This window comes from Mirounga leonina, unplaced genomic scaffold (assembly GCF_011800145.1).
Source record: "Mirounga leonina isolate KUSES-001 unplaced genomic scaffold, KU_Mleo_1.0 Mir_53, whole genome shotgun sequence".
NCBI lineage: Eukaryota > Metazoa > Chordata > Mammalia > Carnivora > Phocidae > Mirounga > Mirounga leonina.
In genome coordinates, this window is record NW_023270807.1 from 62,422,691 (window position 1) to 62,447,906 (window position 25,216).

General features: G+C 36.3%; 1 protein-coding gene across 5 annotated transcripts in view; it reads right to left on the minus strand.

The window, feature by feature from the left end:
- ATG5 (autophagy related 5) overlaps positions 1 to 24,983 on the minus strand; it is a 132,001-nt gene extending 107,018 nt beyond the window's left edge. The window contains exons 1-3 of one of the 5 annotated variants that reach the window (XM_034991697.1): positions 24,702 to 24,981; positions 16,200 to 16,365; positions 7,774 to 7,901 (exon numbers count right to left, since the gene is read on the minus strand). In XM_034991697.1, coding sequence (XP_034847588.1) covers positions 7,774 to 7,901; positions 16,200 to 16,307 — 236 coding nt within the window. In that variant the 5' untranslated portion in view covers positions 16,308 to 16,365; positions 24,702 to 24,981. Of the gene's footprint in view, positions 1 to 7,773; positions 7,902 to 8,263; positions 8,439 to 9,994; positions 10,029 to 16,199; positions 16,366 to 24,701 lie in introns of those variants that run through there. The other 4 variants (XM_034991698.1, XM_034991702.1, XM_034991700.1 and 1 more) reach the window with 4 other exon arrangements.
- Positions 24,984 to 25,216: the final 233 nt, after the last annotated feature.

Here is a 25,216-nt window from a genome sequence, read left to right on the forward strand (position 1 = left end):
GCTTAAAAATTTGGAAATACATCTAATTCCCCTCAAAATGAATGACCCAAAATACTACCTAACAAAGATTCAAATATTGACTAATGCTAGTTATGTTTGTTTACATCTACGTAATACAAGTGGTGAAAAGTCATCAATCACTAGAGATGTTATTTAGAGAGAATTTAGAATGAATGCCCTGCTAGTAAAATAAAACAGTGGGTAGTTTTAGTCATATATGTGTTGTATCTCTTAATAACCCTTAAACCTCTCTATTTGAAAGTCAGCATCTAATACGAATCTTTCATAACCAAATATGAATACTGAAGGAAATTTTGGACTAGCTAAATAATAGAATGCTTCCTTCAGAAACATTTCAGACCCAGAAAAAAACCCTGGTCTGTCAAAAACTAAAATAAAAATAATTTGAGGAACAAAAATACTGCATTACAGAAAAGTTACAGATTCTATCCAATTCTGATCCTTCCCTCTGAACTTCTTAAAATTGTACAAGCTCTAAATAATGCCTTGTATTTTTACAAAACAGACCTTAGTTAGTCCTCATTCTATTCCAGGAATTCTACTTCATCATTCTAGGAATTATTTTATCATTATTTATCAATTATTCCCAACTGTGCTTAAAAAAAAAACTAAAATAGTAACAATTTGGAAGAATAATGGCATGCCTAGAAGGATGATACAATAATGCATCCTTCCATTTTCTCATTGCTTCACCTAGAATATTACATCATATTTCAAGGAAGTATAAAATAAGGATGCACACCCCATCTTTGGAGTCTGCTTTAATCTATCATTAATACAACTGAAAATTCAAAATGTCTAATTTTCCATGCATAATGGGAAAGAGAGGAATATTGACAAGGGAAAATGTTACACAATTATTACATAAATCAGAAGGTTTTTACAGAGACAGCAGTACTTTGGCCTTTAATGACAGTGGCAAAATTGATCATTTAAGTGAAATCTCAGACTATGAGTCATTAGATGATATTCTAGGTGAACTTTACAGAATTCAAAAACTAATGAATGAACAATATATTTCTAAAAACATGGCATTCTTAATCCACTTAGTCATTCAACGGCAAGAATTTCATCATACAATATTTTATGACAAGAACCTGAACCATTTTGTTAAAAAGATGTGTGATAGTATTTTTTCATCTTTTATGCCATTTGTGCACCGCAATTTACCTGATAGTAAGTGAGCAAGAGCTAAAGGCAGATTTGTACCAAAGACGACTAGAAGGAATTATATGATGTAGAAATGAACAAGTATTGACTGATCATTCTAATTGGTGTTTACTAATGGAAACAAGTATTTTACAACAAAATCATGATCTGTCAAAGGTTTAAAAATTTCTTTAAGCATTGTTGTTAAGCACAAGAAGAGCCAGAAGTCACAATAAGCTAGAACCTCTTAGAGGTCTATTTGAATGTATGACAACTAATGAGTAGTTAGTTGCATTCGGAAGACATGGCCCATTTCCGGTATCTATACCTTCAAAACCAGGAAAATATGGAGCATAAATCTGAATTTCTGTATCTAAATGCTTTTTAAAATTTCTAATAAAGTTGTCATACACTATTCTTTTATTTTTCTCTAAGTTACTTATAAAATAACTTACATAGATATATTTTTAAAGTTCACTGGTCTCAGATGGTAAATGATGACTTTTTCCCAATATACTAAAGATTAGGATGAAATTTAAATATTATGGTTGCTAATACTTACCTTTAATGATAAATGTATGTAATGTACCAACATAAAAGCATTCTAAATATAATAACTAATAATTATCCTGTAATGATCTTTAAAAATAAAACTGCAGCAGAGAGTTATTTACTTCCTTCTGTTATCAAAGTCTACATGTATAGCTTATATGTAGCTCAATGCAGATGTTTATGTCCAAATGATTTTGATGCAAGGATACTAACTCCAAACAAATATACTATCTGAATTAACTGGTTCCAAGACTGCTTATTTCTGATAAGTCTATTAATATGCAAGAAAATCTGTAACAGAAAACAGAACTGGCAAGAATTAAAGGTACTGAATTTCTCTTACACTATAATCTAATTTACATCAAGGGTTTCAAAAGTACTAATTTGTATAACTCCTCTAAACAGACACTCTACATAGTTTTGTCAGGAGGCTCCTAACCCACAACATAGAAACCACATAAGCCATAACTGTAAGTAAATCATAATGTAACCATTTATCTGTTATGTTGCTACTCCTGCTAATTTAACCTAAATTTAATAGAAAAGGAAGTGGTGAGGATATGAACCTGGAATAAATCCCAGAAGGGGGCCCAACTAGTAAAGGTTCAATCTATACTGCCCGATAAAAATTCACTGTACCAGAATAGCGTTAGGTCTATTTTCACACTTTACTCATTTTCTTTCTCTTCCTTACATTGCTCTAGTCTTTTCTAAATTCAATTCTCAAAATGAGTAATATTTTCATTTTTCTTTGCATAAGGTGTTTCTTCTTTACCCTTTCATTACTGCTAAAATACATACACACATACTGGTCACATGTATAGCAATAACGGATATGTTCCTAAGTCAGCCAAGGGTGCTCTCAGTACTCTAAACATCTGCAGTCAGATAGCAAAGCAGTATTCTAACATCAGCATTGAAAGAAAGCTTCCCCATATACTAGAGAGACTATCATCCTACTCCATTTCACTGAAATAAATGCATCCTATTCATAAGTCTACTAGTGATTCACTGGAAACAGGATTATATCTCATTGAATAAAAAAGGGTACAAATTGGGGCACCTGGGTAGCTCAGTTGGTTAAGCACTGGACTCTTGATCTCAGCTCAGGTTTTGATCTCAGGGTTACAAGTTCAAGCCCCATGTTAAAAAAAAGGGGGGGTGCAACTCAATGTACACCAAAGTAATTTAATGTTTACAATCAATTTTGCCTTGCTTTACCTATGGAACACAAACAACTGTAAATTAGCACTGTGTTTCACAGCTTTCTAACCCTATTCTTAGGCATGAAAAAGTACAAAACAGACAAGGGGATACCACCTGTCTCAAATGCTATGTAAATCACATTGCAAAATTCAAGTTTACAGAATTTATAAAATTTTAGAAATTCACAAGCTTAGAAAAAAGAGAATCCAAAAAGAGTCTGCACAGTATTTATAATTAAGAGGTTATTTTGTTAAAATTTACTTTTTTTTTAAAGATTTTATTTATTTAGTTATTTATTTATTTGAGAGAGAGAGAGAACAGCATGAGAGGGGAGAGGGTCAGAGGGAGAAGCAGGCTCCCAGCTGAGCCTGGAGCCCGATGTGGGACTCGATCCCAGGACTCTGGGATCATGACCTGAGCCAAAGGCAGTCACTTAACCAACTGAGCCACCCAGGCACCCTGAAATTTAATTTTGAAACCAGATAGACACAGTATTAAATCCTGGGTCATTCTGTTACATCTATGTTTAAGATCAACATCAGTGCTTGCTCCTTTTTTTTTTAATTCAAAAGGTAGTCTCAACTTCTTACTTTCAACAACCAGTCCTGAAAATAAGTCAGTTTACACAAAATAATAATATTCTATTAGAGACACTTGCTTTTATAATTGACAGAAAGAAAAGCTTTTTCTAAAATTTATACTGAAGGCCTAAGATCTAACCAATATTAGGGTATACAAACAAAGTGTTCTTTAGAAGAACCAGGACCTGTTCTCTCAAAATAATTCTAATATAAAAGTAACAAATACAAACTTTAAACACTTGATTTACAGTAAAAAGAACCTTCACCTTTTAAAATGCAATGTTAGAGCACCCTCTGCTGACTAATCAACTCAAATCACTCTTAACAAAAAAAAAGAAAAAAGAAAAGAAATCCTTGCATTTGAGTTAGACCAGTCCTTTCCTTTTGCCACGCAATTTTTAAAACTTAAGGACACAAAGGACTGTAGAAGATAAAACGGTAATCAAATAAAGTCTCCTCAGATTCTCTCTACAAATCAACAATATATTATTAAGTATTCATTATGTGTATACAACTGTTCTTAAATATCTTTCTATTCTAATATGGACAAATAACATAAGCAATTTAGAGAGAACCTACAGAATTGAAGAAAACGACAAGTAACAAATAGAATATCAGCAGATATGGTGGAAAGAGGCCTGAACTGAGACTTTCAAATCTGGTCCTACTCACTCATTTGAACAAGTTATTTTATTTAATTTGGCCTCATTTTCTCAATAAAAAGAAGGAATTATTTAGATTCATTCACCAGTGGGTGAACAAACATTTACTTAGAACCTCTTATGTACTACTGCTTGAGGTACAAAAGCCCATGCTCAAGTATCTTATGCAGATATTTAAACAATTATAATAATAAATACGAACAGCAGAGTTACAGAGTAAGAAGTATCAATTTATGCTCTTTCTACCTTCTTTTATGAATTATCTAAACTGGTGTTTGATTTCCTTTCTCACTTGAATTTATTTAAAACTCCAAAGAATCAAGTATAAGTCCAAGTCCTACAAAACTTCAGTGGTAGCTGCTTCCCTATAATGATTATCCTATCATATGAAGCCCACTGCTTAATGCCAGATAGCTACTGATAGTCTATGACTCCTTTAACACAGGAAGAGGACTCCTTTAAGGTAGGAGAAAACTGCTATAGTTGGGAGCAAAAAGAGGAAAGATCAAGACTTAGCCCAGAGGTCCTGGATTATATTCATGCCTTTGGAAGCTATTCCTTCCTCAAATATATGGAGTACCTCACAATATGGTAATTAGTCTCCCCTTATATAGGGGGATATGTTCCATATCCTTAGGGATATGCCCTAAGGATGCCTGAAACCACAGATAGTACCGAAGTCTACATATACTACACTTTCTCCTATACATACAGACCTATGATAAAGTTTCATTTATAAATTAGGCACAGTAAGAGATTAACAACAACTTATAGTAGAACAATTATAACAAAAAGTTATAAAAAAGTTACATGAATGTGGTCTCCCTCTCTCAAAATATCTTGGGGCGCCTGGGTGGCTCAGTTGGTTAAGTGACTGCCTTCGGCTCAGGTCATGATCCTGGAGTCCCGGGATCGAGTCCCGCATCGGGCTCCCGGCTCGGCAGGGAGTCTGCTTCTCCCTCTGCCCCTCCCCCCTCTCATGTGCTCTCTCTCTCTCTCATTCTCTCTGTCTCAAATAAATAAATAAAATCTTAAAAAAAAAAAAATATCTTGCTGTACTACGCTCACCCTTCTTGTGATAGTATTAGATGATAAAATGCCTACGTGATGAGATGAAGTGAGGTGAACGACATAAGCACTGTGACACGGTGGCAGGCTACTACTGCCAACCCTCTGACGATATGTCAGAGAAGGATCACCTGCTTCCAGACTGTGGCTGACTGAGGGTAAATGAAACTACAAAAAGCAAAACCACAGATAAAGGGGGACTACTGTACTAAAGGAAAAGTTTTATCAAAAGCCATTAAACACAATGAGCTTATAGCAAGACATACCTATGAAAGTGACATCATGCATAAAAAGTTAACACCCCAAAACCTAAAGCAAAGATACATGAATACAATTACTTTCACATAAGCACTCTAAAAAGAAAAATAATTTTAATTTTTTACTCTTTAATAAAAGATTCTCAGAAGAGATAATACTGACAAAGTAAGAACATGATATATTTAAGCCAAAATCATTACTCTGTGGTAACAGAGAGAAATGGGTCCAAACATTATTTACTGATAAATAATACAAACTTACAAACTTACAGAATACAAGTCATATCAAATACAAAAAAACCCACCATACAGGATGGATTAAAACAGCAGCTGAAGAATGATGACTCATTTACTTATAAAAGTTAAATTGAGGTTTCCCATCTTTTCCAGAGTTTCTCAATTGAGGGTGGTTTTGTACCCCTCCATCCCAGGACATCTGGCAGCATTTTTTATAAGCCAACTAGAGGGAATGCTACTAGCTCTAGTAGGTAGAGGCCAAAGCTGCTGCTTAAAGTCCTACAATGTAGGTCTGGGTGGCTCAGTGGTTAAACATCTGCCTTCGGCTCAGGTCAGGATCCCAGGGTCCTGGGATCGAGTCCCACATCGGGCTCCCTGCTCGTCGGGAAGCCTGCTTCTCCCCCTCCCACTCCCCCTGCTTGTGTTCCTGCTCTCGCGATCTCTCTCTGTCAAATAAATAAATAAAATCTTAAAAAAAAAAAAAAAAAAGTCCTACAATGTACAGGTTAACCCTCCCACAACAAAGAATTACCTAGGTCAAATGTCAATAAAGCCCTTTAAGAAGCCCTATTTTACACTGATAAACCTGAAAAGCCTAGTGTCAGTCACATGAATTCTTAACAATAATGTGTATATAATACACATAGAGCAATACAATTTCAATATCCAACTATAATACAGACAAAACTGTCAAGAATATAGATATATCCTATTGCTACTCACCCACAATCTCTCCCCCTCCTTCCTTTCCCTCTACTCTCCTGATCCTTGCTCCTCTTATACTTCTTTTAAGCCACCTTCCCATTCCAAAACCTTCAATTCTTCTGAGAAATAAAAAGAAACAGAAAACATTGACTTACCTATGCTGCCTGAGGTCTAGAACTATTCAAGAGTTATAATGAGTCTGATATACATGATCATGAAGCTTGTCAATACTGTTTTTACTTAAAAATGAATGCTATAAAGAACTTTGTCATCCTTTCCCAGAACTGCCTCAAAAGGTTGGAGTCGTGACCTAGAACTCAATACAAAATCCCTTGTTTCCAAAATCAATACAAAATATCACTTTGTGTATTTCTAAACTGTTACGAAAATCTACTCACTTGTGGGAATTCATCAGCATGAGGTGAGTTCCAAGAGTTCACTCCTTATTTCTAAGTAATGCTTCTATTCAAGTCAGCTGCACTTATTAAACATCTACTAGCTTCCTTTTTTATGAGCCTCTTTTAAAACTCTTCATTTTAATACTCCAGATTTAGAAAGTAAGCCCACCTCTAACCTGCTTATATTGTTCATAGTTAAGTCTTGACTTTTTCATTCAACTACATTCACATAGCAGCATTTCGACCCCTACATCCCAGCATACCTTGAACCATTTTTTATATTCTTCTCTGTAATTTCTCCAGTTTCATTAAATATTTTTGGAAGCACAATTTACAAAACTCTCAGTAACAGAGGAAATACAAAAATACATCATCTGAACATGGATAAGCCCACATTTAGGATTTATTTTCAATATGTTTCTTAAGAATGATATAATATCAAAATTATTTTTCACATAAAAAGGAAATCAATATATTTTAAATACTAAGCGAAGGCTAGATAAAATGTGCATATGGCACTAAATGTGGCAATGAGTTTGAAAGATGCCATTTTAGGTAATCCTGTGTATATAAAGATCTGTTACAAAAATTTTGGAGATAGAAACAAAATTGCATAGTGTCACAGAGTGACTTATTCATTAGGGAGTCTTAAATACGTCTGGGAAAAAAAAACCATAACCAAATACACTATTATTATGCCACTGAAAAATCTACTGTTGAAAATATATACAAATTTGTCCAGTCTCCCATGCATCCAAAAGAAGGCAGAAATATTTTCAATAAAATATTTAAACAATAGTTTAAAATTCACTGTATTATATGAGCTAGACTAGTGATTTATTTCTTTATATAACTTTTTAAAAATTGCCTCAGGGCACTATACCTTCATAAAGCTAGCATATACTCAATGCTTAATAATGCAGAAAAATTCACTCACCATTTCAGTGGTGTGCCTTCATATTCAAACCATATCTCACTAATGTCTTCTTGTCTCATAACCTTCTGAAAGTGCTTTTTCACTTTGTCAGTTACCAACGTCAAATAACTTACTCTTGGCAAAAGCAACTGAAATGAAAATTTGTAAAACCATATTTATTTACTATTTTTTCAAAAAAATATATACTAAATAGGTCTTTGAATTTTAAGGAAAAACAGCCATGTTCTTTGCATTTTTTTGAATATTCCACACAAAGTCAACTGCTTTTTATAGCAAAAAAAGGCTAAAGGTTAAGATGTTTTAAATTTCTTATGAGGTCATTACTTTAAGTAGGGCTTATAGCATAAGTACCTAGAATAAACAACACAATCTACGTACAATCTTTCTGTAATACCTTCCTCCAAATAAAAATACAAACGTAATCAGATGTCATGCTATTTAGGATACTTATTACTTCTATCAAATTCAACTTAAAAATCATATGATTCACCTGAATTAATTAAACTGTTCTGAGAAAATAATCAACTCAGTCCTAAGGTACATCTTGCCTTATCAATCAGGACTTCTCAATTGGTCCATCATGTTTTGATAATCTACTATGTATTCGCTTAATCGCAACGAAGAACACCAAGACAAAGATATAATCTGTCCCCTTCCATATGAGGCTAAAATAAAGGTAAAAAAAAAATTTATAAAAAGTACTTACAAAAATACTTGACTGCAGCAACAGAAAAGACTTTAAAGATCAAACAGAAATTTTCATTTGATTAACAATAGGGGCCCACTACAATACAATGAATAAAAGGATGGCAGAATGAGAAACAGTACTTGAGGAATATTCTAGTAGTGGTAGATAAAAAGAAGATAAGATTATAAACTGGAAATCTATTAAGGAAATATTACATGAAGGGACGGGCATGAAAGAATGGAAAAATGAGAAAGGTCTGAAAATCAGTCAGAACAGATTTGGTTATTACTAATCAAGAAACTGAAGGAAAGAAATAAGTTAAAGATGACTGACTGTTGAGCCACACATTTAGATCTTTAAAGGACAATAAGGCACAAGTTTAAGGTATGATGCTGGTAGACTGGTGATCTGCCACTGTTCAGCAACTCCCTCAATCCTGTCTTTATGGAGCCTGGGCCTACTTGGACTTTGGAGAGAAAAGTCTGGGAGGGAATGATGGGCTAGGTAAAACCTCAACTGGCATAGTTATGAAGGCCATCATTGTTTCTCCCCCACCAAAGACATCTAGAAAGAAAACATAAGACAGCATTTAAGAAAACTGGTTAGAATTTTATAAAGAACACATATGAGTGGATAAAAGGAGGAAAGTGGCAAAAATTCATGTTTTCCCAGGACATACTCTAGCCATTTCTTGCTTTTCTAAGCTTCTGTCTTTTGCTGGTAAAACTGTTTTATTACTCTCAGGTGCTTTTGAGAGGCTAATTATGCATCATTTTCATGCTGTTTATTCAAAGTTATTATGTCTTTTGGTCAGTAAATCAAGTAGAATTACGGGGCTGGGGAATACTTACAAAGAGAAATATTCTGGATAAAGGAACTAACCGAAGATGAAGATAACAGGCCCCAACTAGGGGAGAGAACATGACAGTGGTCCTGGGGACAACAGGGTACAGGGGATGGGAGGTAGCTGGCATGCTCCAGTGTGGAACAGAACATACTTACTAATACTAGAAACAAGCTTTTGAATAGCAATGTGGATTCAACAAAACATAAGTTCCTCTTTTATAAAGAAACAACCAGAATGTGGATTAGGGAAGAAGAGAAAAGGGAAACTAATACAGTGTATAAAAAGCACTAGTTGATTCACAGGCAATATTATCACCTCTAGTTTACACGCAGTTTAAATGACTTGCCAAAATCATATTCTATTAAATAAATGGCAAAGAAATGATTCATTAAAATCAGAAATGACAGAATCAAATATAGATGTAACATGAACATCTCTAAGAAATTAAAACAGCATGATTAATCAACCATTTCTTTTAAAATAAATAAGTACACAGTTGACCCCTGAAAAACGTGGTAATTAGGGGTGCTAACCCCCACACAGTTCAAAATCTTCACGTATAACTTTTGACTCCCCAAAAAACTAACTACTAATAGTCTACTGTTGACTAGAAGGCTTACCAATAACATAAACAGTCAATTAACAGATATTTTGTATGTTATATGTATTTTATACTGTAGACTTACAATAAAGTAAGATAAAGAAAATGTTATTAAGAAAATCATAAGGAGGGGCGCCTGGGTGGCTCAGTTGTTAAGCAGCTGCCTTTGGCTCGGGTCATGATCCAAGGGTCCTGGGATCGAGCCCCACATTGGGCTCCATGCTCAGTGGGAAGCCTGCTTCTTCCTCTCCCACTCCCCTTGCTTGTGTTCCCTCACTCGCTGTGTCTCTCTGTCAAATAAATAAATAAAATCTTTAAAAAGAAAATCATAAGAAAAGATAATACATTTTCAGTACTAAACTGTAAAAAAAAAATCAGCATATAAGTGGACCCACACAGTTCAAACCTGTGTTAAGAATCAACTGTAATCTATTAGTCTAATAAGTTCTATACTAGTAAGTCCAGATAACTTAAAATGTCTGTTGGGCATTAAATAGCAATCTATTCTATAGAGCATATTAACCTACTAACCTATAGAGATTATAAAAAAAGAGGACAGACACATCAGGACTGAGGAGCACGGGTATCAGCTCCTGATTTTGGGGTGTTGTACTACATGCGTAGGGTTCGAAGTTGCTGAAAAGTCCACAAATGATTTTCATGAAATGAAAATTTCTTCACAATAAGGAATGAGGAACATTAAAATGTAAGCTCCAATAAGATGGGGATTTTTGTTGGTTTCGTTCACTGCTACATTCCAAATGCTCAAAATAGTGTCTGAATCACAGATCCCAAAGATTAAGTGACAAAAAGCCAAAAATGATAATTAATAAAGGACAGAATCTACACTGAAATGTACTTGAAATCTTCTGTTCTAAATTAGCCTGTTGAAGTAATTTGTAAATAAGATAAGTATCTATAGTAGCATTAAGAAATAACACTAAGATTTGAGAATGACTATATTAAAGTATAGATACAACTTATCCAGTAAATAAGTAAAAATAAAAAAAAAAATAACAGTAAAATGACATCATCCTGTCTTCTATATCCAGATAGTACCACTCACTGATTTTCTTAGGTGTATCTCATTGGTTTACTTTCTTTAATTATGGTAAAATGTATCTAGCATAAAATTTGCCATTTTTAAGTGTATACTTCATTGACATTAAATACATTCACACTGTTGTACAACCATCACCACTATCCATCTTCGGAATTTTTCATCATCCCAAGCTCAAATTCTGTACCAATTAATCAGTAACTCCCCCAATTCTCCTCCACAGGCCCTTGGACTATTCTAGATACCTCGCATAAGTGGAATCATGAAATATTTGTCCTTTTGTGTCTGGCTTATTTCACTTCCATTAATGTCTCTGAGGTTAAGTTCTTTTAATATGAAAAGGGTTAAACCCCTCTGGGGAAACTGTCAGCTACATGGAATCTTTTGTTCTCTCATTCTTGATTTAGCACTATCAAGTATTCAGTGAGTACTACACACATGATTTTTTTTTTTTCTATACAGCTTGTAAGGAATACATGTTTTATACAGCTGTATAGATTACTTATGGTTCTGAAAAAGGTAGCTGTAATATTTGTTTATACCAAATCCTAATTTTTCCACCAATTTTCAATTCTAAAATTAGGGACTTTTTCACCTAGAACAAAAGTAGAATTAAAATATACTAGAATTCTGTTCCATTTCAATGTGTGAGGCATCACACCAGGCAATGAAGATAGAGCACTGAATGAGACAAGAGTTCTTGTTCTCAGAGCTAACAGGCTAGAAAGATACAAAAACAAAATTACAACTGTGATGAGTGCAAGGAGATAGTAAAGAATGTTACAAGAGCAAGTAGCAAAGGAATTTAACCTCATCTAGGGGCTTAGAGAAAGCCTGCACAGGAAGTCTATGGTAAGGCAATAGCCAGGAGATAAAGAGGAATGAACCAAACATGGATGTTGTGGATGTCGGGTTGTGAGCAGGGGTGGGAGATCCTGCTGCTCATTCCAGACAGAGGAGAAGGCATGGAATGAATACAAAAACAAAGACTGGCACAAGGAGGAACCATAAGAAGTTGAAAATGAAAGGAATGAAGAGGGTTGAGGCAGAATAGTACTGAAGAAGCAAGGGATCAGATCATGGAGAACGCTATAAACTACACAAAGGATCCTAAAGATGATGAAAGGCTACTAAAGGTTTTAAGCAGGCAGGTGACAGGATCAGATATGTGTTTTGAAAAGATGACTCCAACCGCAAACTGAAAATGGAAAGAGGGCAAGAATGAAACCAGGGAAATTACTTAGTACTATGAAATCCCATCAGTTTTTAAATGGTGGTCTAAACTAGGCTATAGCAATGGGTATGGAAGAAACTGGGTAAGTTTCAAAGATATTTGAGATGTAAAATCAGATGGACTAAGTTACTGACTGAATGCCTGGGATATGGGAGAAGGAAGCAATAAGGATGAGTCTTTTCTTAATTACTGGTAAGAGTAATTAATTAACTGGGTCTACTTGCAAAAACAGGAAGGGATTACAGCAGAGGACCAGTCTGTCTGGGGGTAACGATGATGTGTGCAGTTTCAAAACACTCAGTTTGATACCCAGTAGGAAGACACATAGGTCTGGGGTTCAGGAGAAAAATCTTAGGAGTTGTCAAAATAAATACAAAGAGTTTTATCTCAACAAAGAGATAAAAATGGATGATAACTCCAGGGGAAAGTGAAGTGGGGTGGGGGAGGCAAAGCCCCAAGGAATGCCAACATTGAGGAACAAGCAAAAGGAAAGAGATCTGGCAAAGGAGACCAACACCCCCCCAGAAAGGTAGAAGCAAAACCAGAATTATGAGACATTGCAGAGCAAGAGTGAACAATGCCACAAAATGGAGAAAACAGCCAACAACAGTATCAAAACACCACTGAGAGATCAAGCAAATGAAAATTCAAAAACAGACTCAAGGTTTGGCAAAAAAAAAAGATGTCATTAGTGACTTCAGCAAAAACAGTTCTGTTGTAGTAGTGTGAAACTGTGATTCCAGTAAAGTAAGTGGGAAGGAGACAACAAGAACAGACAACCTTTTTAATAAGTCTGGCCATGAAGGGAAAGCAAGAGGGTGAAAAAGAGATGGAGTCAACAGATGATTGTTTTAGGGTAGGAAGGACTTAATATAAATGCTGCAAAAAAGGAGCTGGTAGGTAGAAGTTGAAAGTAAAAGAGAGAGAGAAGGCAGGGGTGGAGGTAGGAGAATATCAGAAACCCCCAGCTTCCTGAGGAAGACCGTAGATGGGATCCAGAGCACAGAGAGAAGGTTGGGCCTTGCCAAGGAGGAAGGACACCTCTTCCATTAAAACAAGAGAGAAGTCAGTATGTGTGAGCACAGATATGTTTAGAAGACTTGGTGGCAGAAGGTTAAGTAAGCAGAAAGCAGGAAGTGAGGTTACCTGTTAAGAGTGAAAAATAAGGTCAGGGCTCAAAGACATAGTCTTAGAGAAGAACTGAGACAGCTGACTAAGGAAACATAAAAGGACTGCAGTGTAATGGTTAGGGTCCACTCAGATTTATGATCATGTGCATGACTGAGTGATTTCCTCTTGTAACAAGTCACAAAATATGAATGTAAATTAGTATGTTTTTACATTAGATAATCTAAATGAAAGGCAACAGTTTCAATGAATATAAGAAAAACAACAGAAACTGAAAGACTAGTTTCTAACAGTTTTTCTTCCTAATATTCCCTGCAGAATAAGATATAATGCTCTGACATAGATATGGGATGTAGGCTGAAAGGAGATTTATGCCGAGGCAACAAATCAAAATGCAGAAATAAACAGGAATATATTTAACATTAATATTCTTTTCCATTGGAAACAGACTCTTTGAATAATAATTTAATTTATAAATTTGGTATGAGTAAATATTTTTAAATCTAGTTTCTAAGAAATAAGGAATAAGCGCTATAAAAGGTAAACTATAGAGGCACCTGGCTGGCTTAATCAGTAGAGCTTGTGACTCTTGATCTCAGGGTCATGAGTTCAAGCCCCACGTTGGGTGCAGAGATTATTTAAAAATAAAATCTTTAAAAAAAAAAAAAAAGCAAACTACATTTTCATTCACCTATCCTTTCTACACATCCACCTGAACAAGACTGGACTTTGCAGGCCATGGTGATAATCCTGTTAATCACCTCACTTGAGCTCTGAGAATGTCTGGAAAAGAGGTTTACTGGCACCTAGGCTATTATATTTTTACCTCATTTCATCCAGAATCTTTACAATATTATCATTATTATTAACTAAAGCAATTAAAAGTACATTCAAGTGTAATTTACAACCAAGACACATGTAAACTAAAACCAGACTAGCACTACCATTCTCACCTATAATTCTAAGATAACCACTGCTGATGTTTTTGTTTGTTTTCTTCCTGCATGTAGTAACTTATACTTAAGTATGCATGTACATATGTATGTAAAGAGCAAAATCTAGGTGATGCCACATGGTTTTAAACTGTAGTTTTTGTTTAATATTTATTATATGCCTGTCACCTGATATTTTTCAAAAACATAATCATAATTACTATATGAGTTTCTTTTGGGTGAAAAATGAGGGAAAAATATATTTTTAAAAAATTATCAATTAGACAAAATAACTTTCTTTGTTCTATAGATATCCCCAATACTTGCTGGCATTTTCAATTCAATTAGAGACAACTAGAAAACAACTTACACTCCACTCTCACAACAATCTTTTTATATTTAACAGATTCATACATAAAGAAGGAAAAAAAATTCATACATAAAGAAGGAAAAAAAGAAATAAAGAAGCCTCTTTACTTAGATTAACTGCAGGAAGCTGTCAAACATCATATTCTGACTTAAAAGTAAACAGACTTAAATTACATATTTCTCGTATCTGCCACTTTGACCAACTAGACACATACATTCCTTTGTTCAGATACTATCAGAAAGGCACCAGAGGTTAAAAGTTTTAATTAAAATAACAGAAACTAGTTTGGAAACAAAACATAAGTGATATCCTACACATATTACAGAAGGAGAAGCAAAAAAAAAAAAAAAATACATCTAACAAGTGAAATTCTTCTAAAAATAAACTGTGACCACATTTTGTTTTTAACTATGGAAATTTTTCTAAAGGCAGAAAAAAAAACTGCTGAGATTTCCAAAGTTAAAACGACTCAAAAGTATATGTTCAGTTATGATAACCTAAGTACTAGTAACCAAAGACTGCCCAATTTCTCTGAAATTATTTTCAGTAAGAAAACCCAAAGAGACCATTTAAAACAAAATCCCAACATGAATCTATAAGGCTTTCATGCACTGAGTGTCTACCGCTTGCATGACCTATGCCAGATGCTGAGGATACACAGAGTAAAATGAAACTGTTCCTGTACCCAAAAAGTGAGTGCATGGGGCTCCTTAAGTAGCTTCCTCCACCAGTCTGACTTCTCATGGCTGGAGCAGGTTGAGGAGCAGTGCTACCCCTCAAACAGACAAGGGAGAAAGCAAAGGGCAAGCTTTATTAAAGTGAAAAAAGAAAGTCCAACACCACAAATAAATTTCCACTTCTCCAGATATTCCTAGGTAAACAATATTATGTGTACCTGAGACAAAACTAAAATAATGACAACTGAGAATGTCTTTGTCTATTAGGACCTATTCAGTAAAAAGGCAGGATACTACTATTTCTGACTGACAGATGCTTAAGTTTGGGTTATATATGCACTTAGAAAAGGAAAAAAAGCAGGCTAAAATCAGAAGATATTTGATATTGTTTTCTAAAACAGATGACACTAATTCAAACCTATAAGTTTACATACAGCAATTTGTTATATTTTATATAATATTAGTTTATCAACATATGAAAACACACACATTCATATGTTCATTGAGCTATAAAAAAGAATTTGGTAAACAGTTGGTTGGAACCACTTACATAAGGAAGAATCAAATCTGAGCCTATTATTTTCAAAATTGCTCCTATAGCACATAACTTATAATTCCATTATCACATATTATATATGTATGTATTCATGAGAAAAAGTCAAGACGGTCCCATAATCAACATGTCAACAGTTTTTTCCCTCTGGATGGTAGGATTAGAGGTAATTTTTAATTCCTTCCTTTTATTGATCTGTGTTTTCTAATTTTTTTCCATAATAAGCAAGTATTAATTGTATATAAAATGTTGGGTAACAGCCTCCAGGTTCTTAGAGCTTCACTTACAAAAACGGACAAAGTTAGATATCCCATTTTTCATCATCAACATACTTACATAATATGGTTCTGCCTCCCGTTCAGTTATCTCATCCTGATACAGGGTGAAACAAGTTGGAATTCGTCCAAACCACACATCTCGAAGCACATCTTTGTCATCTGTCATTCTTCCAATGGTTAAAGCAGTGCATATAGGCTAAATTCTTTTCTCACCCAAAGCCAAACTGAAAATAAAATGAAGAGCATTAGTCAGATCCTTGCAAGGATAAATGAACACACTCTAAAACAAAGAAAGATTATAGGAAAAATGAATGCAACAATCATTCATTTCAAAAAAGTGTGTGATCAGCATTCTTTAGAACGAATGAAAAATCAGTACAATAAATTCTAAAGGCAGAGCTATTATTTATTTAAAAGGATCATACAAGTAAGTAATTCAAAATTACGTGTGCTAACTTAACTTATGCGACTAATGAACCACAGCCAAAGTGAAGCTATACTCATATCATTCTCTCAAGCCCCAGGAGAGTCTATTGCTCATCTAAAGGGAAGTCTTCCTATATCCTTATGGTCCCTTAGAGGCCAACTCCAAACTATCATCCCCACAATTATCCCTGCCCCATCTAATATATTCAACCTCTCCTACTCCATCTAGATAGTTTGCTTTTGCTGGGGGGGAGGGGGGGAATACACACACACACATCCTGGTGTATAGACTTTGTATAGACCTATTTCCATCCTAAATTTCTAAATTTCATCCTGTCCATGGTTTGATTCCACCAATATTTCCAATCTTATTTACTATACTTTTTATAAACCCTCTAGCAAAACTGGCAATTTAAATACCTTGCTCTCTGTCCTACCATCCCCCGTGACTAATATGCTCATCTCTCACCTGTTCAAATCCTACCCACTCTGCAAACCCAGCTCCCAATCCTCTGCCATCATGAGTAGTATTAAATGCTTCTACTCTGAACTTAAAATATTCTTTATACCACAAATTTGGCACTAAATCTGCAAACTGAAATATTTTGGGTATGATAGAAGAATATGGCTTTTGGCCTCTGTAATATCCAAGTGTCTTCCAGCACTAATATTCCACAACTAGGTAACAATGCAATATACAGTATGAGTAAATGCAGAAATAAACACTGTCAGTACCTGGATACTAAGATTCAATATCTTTCTACTCATGTATTTCTTTATATATATTTTTTTCTTTATAGGCTAGCATACCCTATGGAAACATTTTAAATAACCATATCAGTTTAGCCAAATACCAATTACTAACACTGAATTATTCAAAGAGCTTTTCTCTCTTTTCTCGTCCACTGACCAATGCCAAGTGCATCAGGACTGCCATTAATTAATTAGCCAAAGATAAAAAAAAACAAATAGAGTTCTGAATTTTGTATCACTATACTTAAATGCACCTTGGAGGTCAATTGGATGCAATATTATCTACAGGTAAATAAACTGAAAGAGGTGAAAAAATCTGTCCAACATTACAAGAGCACTAAGTAACAGTTAAACCAGGATAAACATTACAAGACCACTAAAGTAACAGTGAAACCAGGATAACAAATCTGGTCACTGAGTTACTGAACTGAGTCTAGTGCTCTTTCTGGCATATTACAGGGTTTTAATTTTTATTAAAGCATATCCATTAAAGTCACCATTTTAAGCAAATGATATAAGCATTTACACTTCATATAATTCCACCCTGATACACTTCAAATTCAAACAACACATTGAGTTTCTCTGCAGAGAATTCCCAAGTTTACGTATCACACAAAATTAACTCACTGAAAATAGAGAAGACCTCACTACTTCCAGATTACATTAATACTTTGTTCTTTATGAATAAATTTACTGATGACAGGAAATAATGAAATCTAAGTTATGGCAAATAAGTAAACCTAAAGCTGAATCCAATACAGAGGTGGTAAGCAGTGGTTTCTGTAACTATAATACAGCCCATTAACCATTAGCTACAACTAAGATTCCTCTCTCGCTCACAAAGAAAAAAAAACTTGAGGCAAAGAGCTCCTTTCCTAAGAGATTTTAAGAACATTGAAATACAATTTTAAAGTTGAAAGTCACAGGGGCGCCTGGGTGGCTGGGTTGGTTAAGCGTCTGCCTTCAGCTCGGGTCATGATCCCAGGGTCCTGGGATCGAGCCCCGCATCGGGCTCCCTGCTCAACGGGAAGCCTGCTTCTCCCTCTCCCACTCCCCCTGCTTGTGTTCCCTCTCTCGCTGTGTCTCTCTCTGTCAAATAAATAAATAAAATCTTTAAAAATAATAATAATAAAAAAAATAAAGTTGAAAGTCACTATCAATATTGTCACATTGGATAATTTTTCTGCCTCAGAAAAAAATAGGTAGACAATATAATTCAAAAGAAAATTAAAAATTAAAGTGAGTATGGCCACTTAAATAAAGTCCATTTCTACAAGTTCTTTCCTTCTCTCCAACCACTGTCCTCTCAAGAAGGAATAGTATCTGATTTGCCAGAGTCCAGGACACCATTTGAGCCTTGTTTATTAACAGGAAGGGATTACCATAAATAAAAATATCACGGATTTGGGTATGGCTCCATTCTCTCCCCTCTACTCTGCCAGATGACAATACCTGACCCCCCTGCTATTTCTTTCCATGGCATTTTCTTCTGCTTCTTCCTTTCACGTGTCAGAATCAGTAAGAAGTGGCCAATGTCTTCCTTTTCTCTGTTTCTGGGAGTCTCTCCCCAACAGTGATAGAAGTATGGACTTATCTTTTACTGGTTTTATACCTAAAATCCCACTGCAGAACTTTGGTAAACTGGGCTGGAACATAAGACTTTACCAAAGTTCGAAGGTAGGATTTTAGGTACAAAACCAGTGAAAGATAAATCAGTACCTTATTTCCCATATACCACTGTTTCTTATGTATATATTCCTTGCAGGGAAGATCTGACTGAGCCAGGGCAGCTGAAGGTGTCATGTGGTAGTCAATACAAATTTTACAAAACAGTAGAAATTTCTAAACAGATTTATGAAAACTTCAAACAAGGCTACTAACTGCGTCAAAATACACAGATATATAGCATCATAAAATGTTAGTCTTTCAATATTAATAAATATTCACATATAATGAATTATGTAAGAAAGCATGCAAATACACTTAACTCAAAAATGTGCCAAAAAACTAACTGATACATGGATAAAACTAAAAGATGTATTAAATTATCTTTTTTTAAGACAGAAGCAGAAAAACAAAATTTAACTCTTGAGAGGCACTACAATGTGGGGGTTCAAAATACAGAATATGGAGCCAGATTGCCTGGATTCAAAACCTAGTTTTATCACTCTGTGACCTCAAGTAAGTCAATTAACTTCTCATGTCTTAGTTTTCTCATCTGTGAAATGTGAATAACAGCACTTACCCCATAAAATAGATAAAATTAATACACGTAAAGCACTTAGGGCAATGCCTATAATATAGTATTATAAAGTGTCTACTATAATTTACAGAACCAATAAGATCATGTCTCAAAATTGAACACTGGGAGACGTCTGGGTGGTGCAGTCAGTTGGGCATCCAACTCTTGGTTTTAGCTCACGTCCTGATCTCAGGGTCCCAAGACTGAGTGACACATCCAGCTCCTCACTCAGGGCAGAGTCTGCTTGATATTCTCTCTCCCTCTCTCGCTGCCCTTCCCATTCATGCTCTCTCTCTCTCATAAATCTTTTAAAAAAATTGAACACTGCTACTAACACTCAATATAAAGTCAATCAATATTTGATCATTTGCTATGCCCAGCTGTGTGGCAGATGCTGAGGACATAAAAGATGATGATGGTAGTGACAATAACAACTTTTTAAAAACCTCAGGCATTGTCCAGAAGATATTATCTCCTAATCTATTAAACATACCATAAACTTTCATATCTTTTCCAGGGCTCTGCTCATGCTGGTGGTTCCTTACCCTAAAGCAGCCTTCCCTACCTTGTTTTCTGACTTAAAACATCCTTTAGGACCCAGCTCAAGATAGCCTTTCTTTTATGCATTACTCAGGTGAAACCTTTCTTTTCTCACGGCACTTCTACTTTTACAACACTTATAAACCTACAGTAAAGACTTTTTTATCTCTGATTTCAGATCTCGTATTTTCATTTATGTCATACAGTTGCCAGCATCCCTTCCAACTCCAAAATGTCCATGGTTATAATTAAATGCTATTTTATGAAAGCTTTCATAAGGGAGGAGGGTGGAAAGGAAGAAGAAAAATATTAATATCCCCTATAGTGTTCAGGGAAGAATTTAAAAGATATGGAACTTGAAGAATGTGTAGAATATAAAAGAATGAGTATATGCAGAGTGGGTAGAATTATTCACTAGGTAAAATATGGAATTAAGACAACAAATATTCCAAGCAGGGCAAAATAGCATCAATAAAGGCAGAAAGTATGCAGGAGCAATGTGCGTGCCAATTTTTTAGGAAACTGAGTTGGGAGGGGTAGTAGATGATGAAAGAACTGATATTGTGACATGTTTTAATATCACCTGGGATCCCAGCCAAATCACTTTACTACAATTTCCTTACCTATGAAATTCATCAGGCTGTTCTGGAAAAAAAAAAATCTATAGAATATTTGACATGGTACTGGACACATAGTAAGTGCTGAGAAATAAAAGCAATTATTATTTCTTTACTGTCAAATCTGTAAATATAAAGTGAGACTAAATCATGAAGCATACCAAATAGAAGACTGTGGGTTCTCAATTTCATCCAACAAGCCTACAAAGCCTGTAAGGTTTTATAACAGTGAGATTAAAACAACTACCTAGTAGCAGTGCACAAAAGGAGATCCCAAGTCAAAGAGAGGGTAGCCAGGAAGCAATTTCAACACTAAGGCATATAATAATGAGTGCCTAACCTAGACTGGTAGTGGCGGATAGATGAGAGACAGATACGAGGTCTTTCCAAGGAAGAATGAATAGAAGTTAATGAAAAACTGGCTGAGGGATAAAGAACAAGGACAGGGAAGATTTAAATGCTGACAGCAGGCAATACAGACAGAAAGTTAAGGGGTTTTGAAATCAGAGTGACATGGATTTAAACCCAGACTTCCACCTGTGAGCTGTGTCCTAGTATCCTGACATCTTTGAACCTTGTATTTGTAAACTGAAGATAATTCTAATTTCACAAGGCTGTTGGGTGTTTAGCACCTGGTGACCACTCAATAAATGATATATGTATTTAATACATGATTTCCTCATGCCTCCATGACCTGTCTCCTTAAACATCCTTGTCCTCTTATTTTTGGCCAATTCTTAATCCTCTTTTAAGAGTCAGCTTAACATCAGCTTCTTGGGAAGCTTTCCACTAAGCAATCTCCAATCTAATTACTTCTATAATAGCATGTTATAACCATGTATTGCAGTTACATTTATCTTATCTGTCTCTTGCCCATCCCCACAATGAACTGTGAGTTCACTGACAGCCGAAGCAGAATCATATTTACTTTGTACCCTCAATATTAGCATAATTAGCACATAGCAGACTCTGTAATTTTTGTTAAACAATTGGAAAAATGTATAAAATATATATATTGAAAAGTTACACTAGCTACTTAAGAAACTTTTCTGCCTAAACTCCTCTCCAAATCAGTATAATCACACTTTAAATTCAGCAAATTTCATTATTTTGCAAGAATATTTTCCCCTCTCATAGATACACTACACTTTCATCACCATGCATCCAATTAGAAGGCAATAGTTTTCAAGCACAGAAATCACAACCCATGATGCAGTCTACTAGAAGTAAGCTTGTGGAGGACAGGGCTATTTCCTGACTGCTGAATTCTCTGCAACTAATTCAAGGCCTGGAACAATGCAAGTTCCCAGCCAACAACATTTAGCAAACAGCACAGGAAGTATAATAAAAATATAATGCACAATTACTAGTCTCTTTCACACCACAAACCAAGAAAGGCTAACCTATTACTTGAAGCTATTCTGCTGACAAAATCCCCAACTACCTAGAAATTACTTAAAATATCAAATACCTACTGGTAGTAATTTGAAAACATCTAAAAATAATCTATGCTGGCTGGTCTCCTTTTAAATTCATGAACACTAACCTCAAAAGTAGGCCCTGAGTACTGGCCAGCGTTCCTACATTTCCGGAGTCCATTTATTCTCCCACTGTCCTAGATCACCATTTCGTATTTCCTCTCTCCTCTAACTTTCGCATCTCCTTCCTCACTCTCTCACAGCTAATGAACTAGCTTTCTATTTCCTTCTATCCTGTTACGAAGGATGAGTGGTTATCAACAGGGGGTTTAATGAACAGCCCAACCCCCATCCTGAAGGAATAGCTCCTAAATATCTCCAACCTCCTACCAATCTTGAAGTGCACCTTGAACCACACCTTTGGAGATCTCTCATGGCTTTAAATATCATTTACACAGTAACAATTCCCACATTTATATCTTCAGCCCAGACTTCTCTTCTGAACTCCAGTTTCACAGATACTATGCAATATTGACATTTCATTTGAAAATTCAGCATGTGCAAACAGAAAATGATTTCAGACCTTCCTCCCTCATCTCCCTATTATTCTGTGGTCTTCCCCAAATCACAAAGTGGTAACTGCTCTCTAGTTGCTAAGCCATAAATCTTGGAGTCATCCTTGACCCTTCATACCTACTGCTTTAGCTTAGACACAAGTTCAGAATCTGGCCATTTCTCACCATCATCACTATTATCACACTGATCCATGTCACCTTGACCTTTAACCTGGATAAATGGCCTACTAAGGGGTCTCATTATTTCTGCCCTTGCTAGAGACAAACAACATAGCAATCAGAAAGATCCTTTTAAACACAAGTCAGATCAGTTTACTCCTTTACTCAAACCCTACTATCTCATTCAAAGTAAAAACTAAAGTCCTTACAAAGTCCTATAAGACTGTATATGACCCGCCGCATTCTGACCTGATTAGCTACTTCTCCCCCTTTTTGCTCACTCAGCTCCAGCCAAACTAGCTGGTATGCTCCTGTCTCAGGGACTTTGTGATAGATCTAATGGCTCATTCCACTACATCCACATGAAATCCTTCTTTATCACTTTCAGTTCTCTACTCAAATATCATCTTTTCTAAAGCCACCACTGCAATTTCCTATGCATGCCACTGACATTCCTTGTTACCCTTCATGACTTTATTCTTTCTCTCTAGCACTTTTCACCACCTGACATATTTTTAAATTAATTTTTTAAATCTTTTTTTTTTTTTAAGATTTTATTTATTCATTTGACAGAGAGAGACACAGCGAGAGAGGGAACACAAGCAGGGGGAGTAAGAGAGGGAGAAGCAGGCTTCCCACTGAGCAGGGAGCCCGAGGCAGGGCTCGATTCCAGGACCCTGGGATCATGACCTGAGCCACCCAGGCACCCCTTAATTAATTTTTACATTAATGTCTTCCCCTCCCACCCTCAAAGTGAACTATATGATGGCAAGAATTTTTATTGTTTTGTTCACTGTTTATTTTTATATTTACTTTTTGTTCAGTGCCTGGCACATAACAGGCACTCAGTATTTGTTAAATTAATAAAGCAAACCTACACTTGAGTATGTACATTATTCTAAATAGTCATAGTCATATAGTATCATTCTGCTCATTTCCCCCAGTTTTAACCAGCATATCTTTGAAGATCAGGGCACATGCTCAAAGCTAGCATAAAACTATAAAATCCCCCTCAACTACTACCCTCAGCCCAATATCTTTAACTTTCAAATTTAAAATTCAACCAACAAATCCATGTATGGAAATCACAAACAATTAAGTTCAAATGCAAGTACCCGAGCTCAAAAGACTCTGAGATTTATCACGTGGATTCTGGAAGGCCTTGGAAGTTCAGAGATGTCTGATAGTCTCTTGAGTTCTGATTGTTGCTGAAGACATGCTGTGCCTCACCACCCCTGAGGAAAATCTAGAACCAATCCAATTTCCCTACGTTCCTCCAGTTCCAGGTATGATTTGAAAATAACCCAAAGTATAAAGGATGTGAAAGTTCTTTGCCAACAGAAAATGACTTCATTAGCACTAAATATTATTATTAAAATTAGAATGAATGCCGTTGAGAAAAGAAATTGGAGGAAACACCCACTAAATTCGGACAGAATCGAACTGCCTGTGAAATAATTACAATTTAAGTAACTGTTCCACGAAAAATGCACGTCTTAAACTAAACTCTAGAGCCTGCGATAAGACGCTAGGCTTCCTACTTTAATAAGGAACTGACATATTCCCGGAGAGAGATCACACAGGCTACACCCTCCGGCCTGCCCAAGGTCCTCGGGGGCGGCGCCTGGCCAACCCCACCTCCCCCGGAGGAACCACCTCCACCCGCCACGGCCGCCCGGGGGAGCGCTCCTCCAGCCGGCTACTCGCCCCTCCCTCTTACCACACCTACCTGGCACCTCCCCAACCCTTCTCCTCCAGGCATTTCCCCACACTACGAAAACGGGGAGACGGAGACACACACACACACATACACAGTCACACACACCCTACCAGAAACGCCAGCTCCTTCTCCGGCTTCCCGCACCGGTGAAGACGCTCGGATCCCGGGCTCTGGCAGGGCGGCGGCGCAGGGTGCTTGACCCACTGTCCCGCAGAGCCGCGCGAGCCCGGAGTCCCGAGAGCCCGCGCAGCCGCAGAAGGCAGCGGCGCGGAGGTCGGAGCCGAGCCCTGCTGCACTTCCGCCCTCCGGTATCCTGCCAATACAACCCGCAGCGCCGCGGGGCCTTGGAAGCCCACAGCAAGTCCAGTCACCCTCGGCGCCCGGAGATGACGTCACGGGAACCCACGTGGCCCGCACTCCACCCTCCGCTTTCCGCCCAACCCCGCGAGGAGGCCCGAGCCGCGCTGGAGCATGCGCAGACAGAGCGGAGCGCTTGAACGGGGGGTCAGACCACTGGCCAGTTTACAGCTAATACCCTGTTAGAGGAGTCTCGCGCCTTTGGCATTGTCGTTGGTGTTCGGGGAGGCTAATGTAAGTTCTGTCAGAGTAGAGAGTTTTTAAAAAT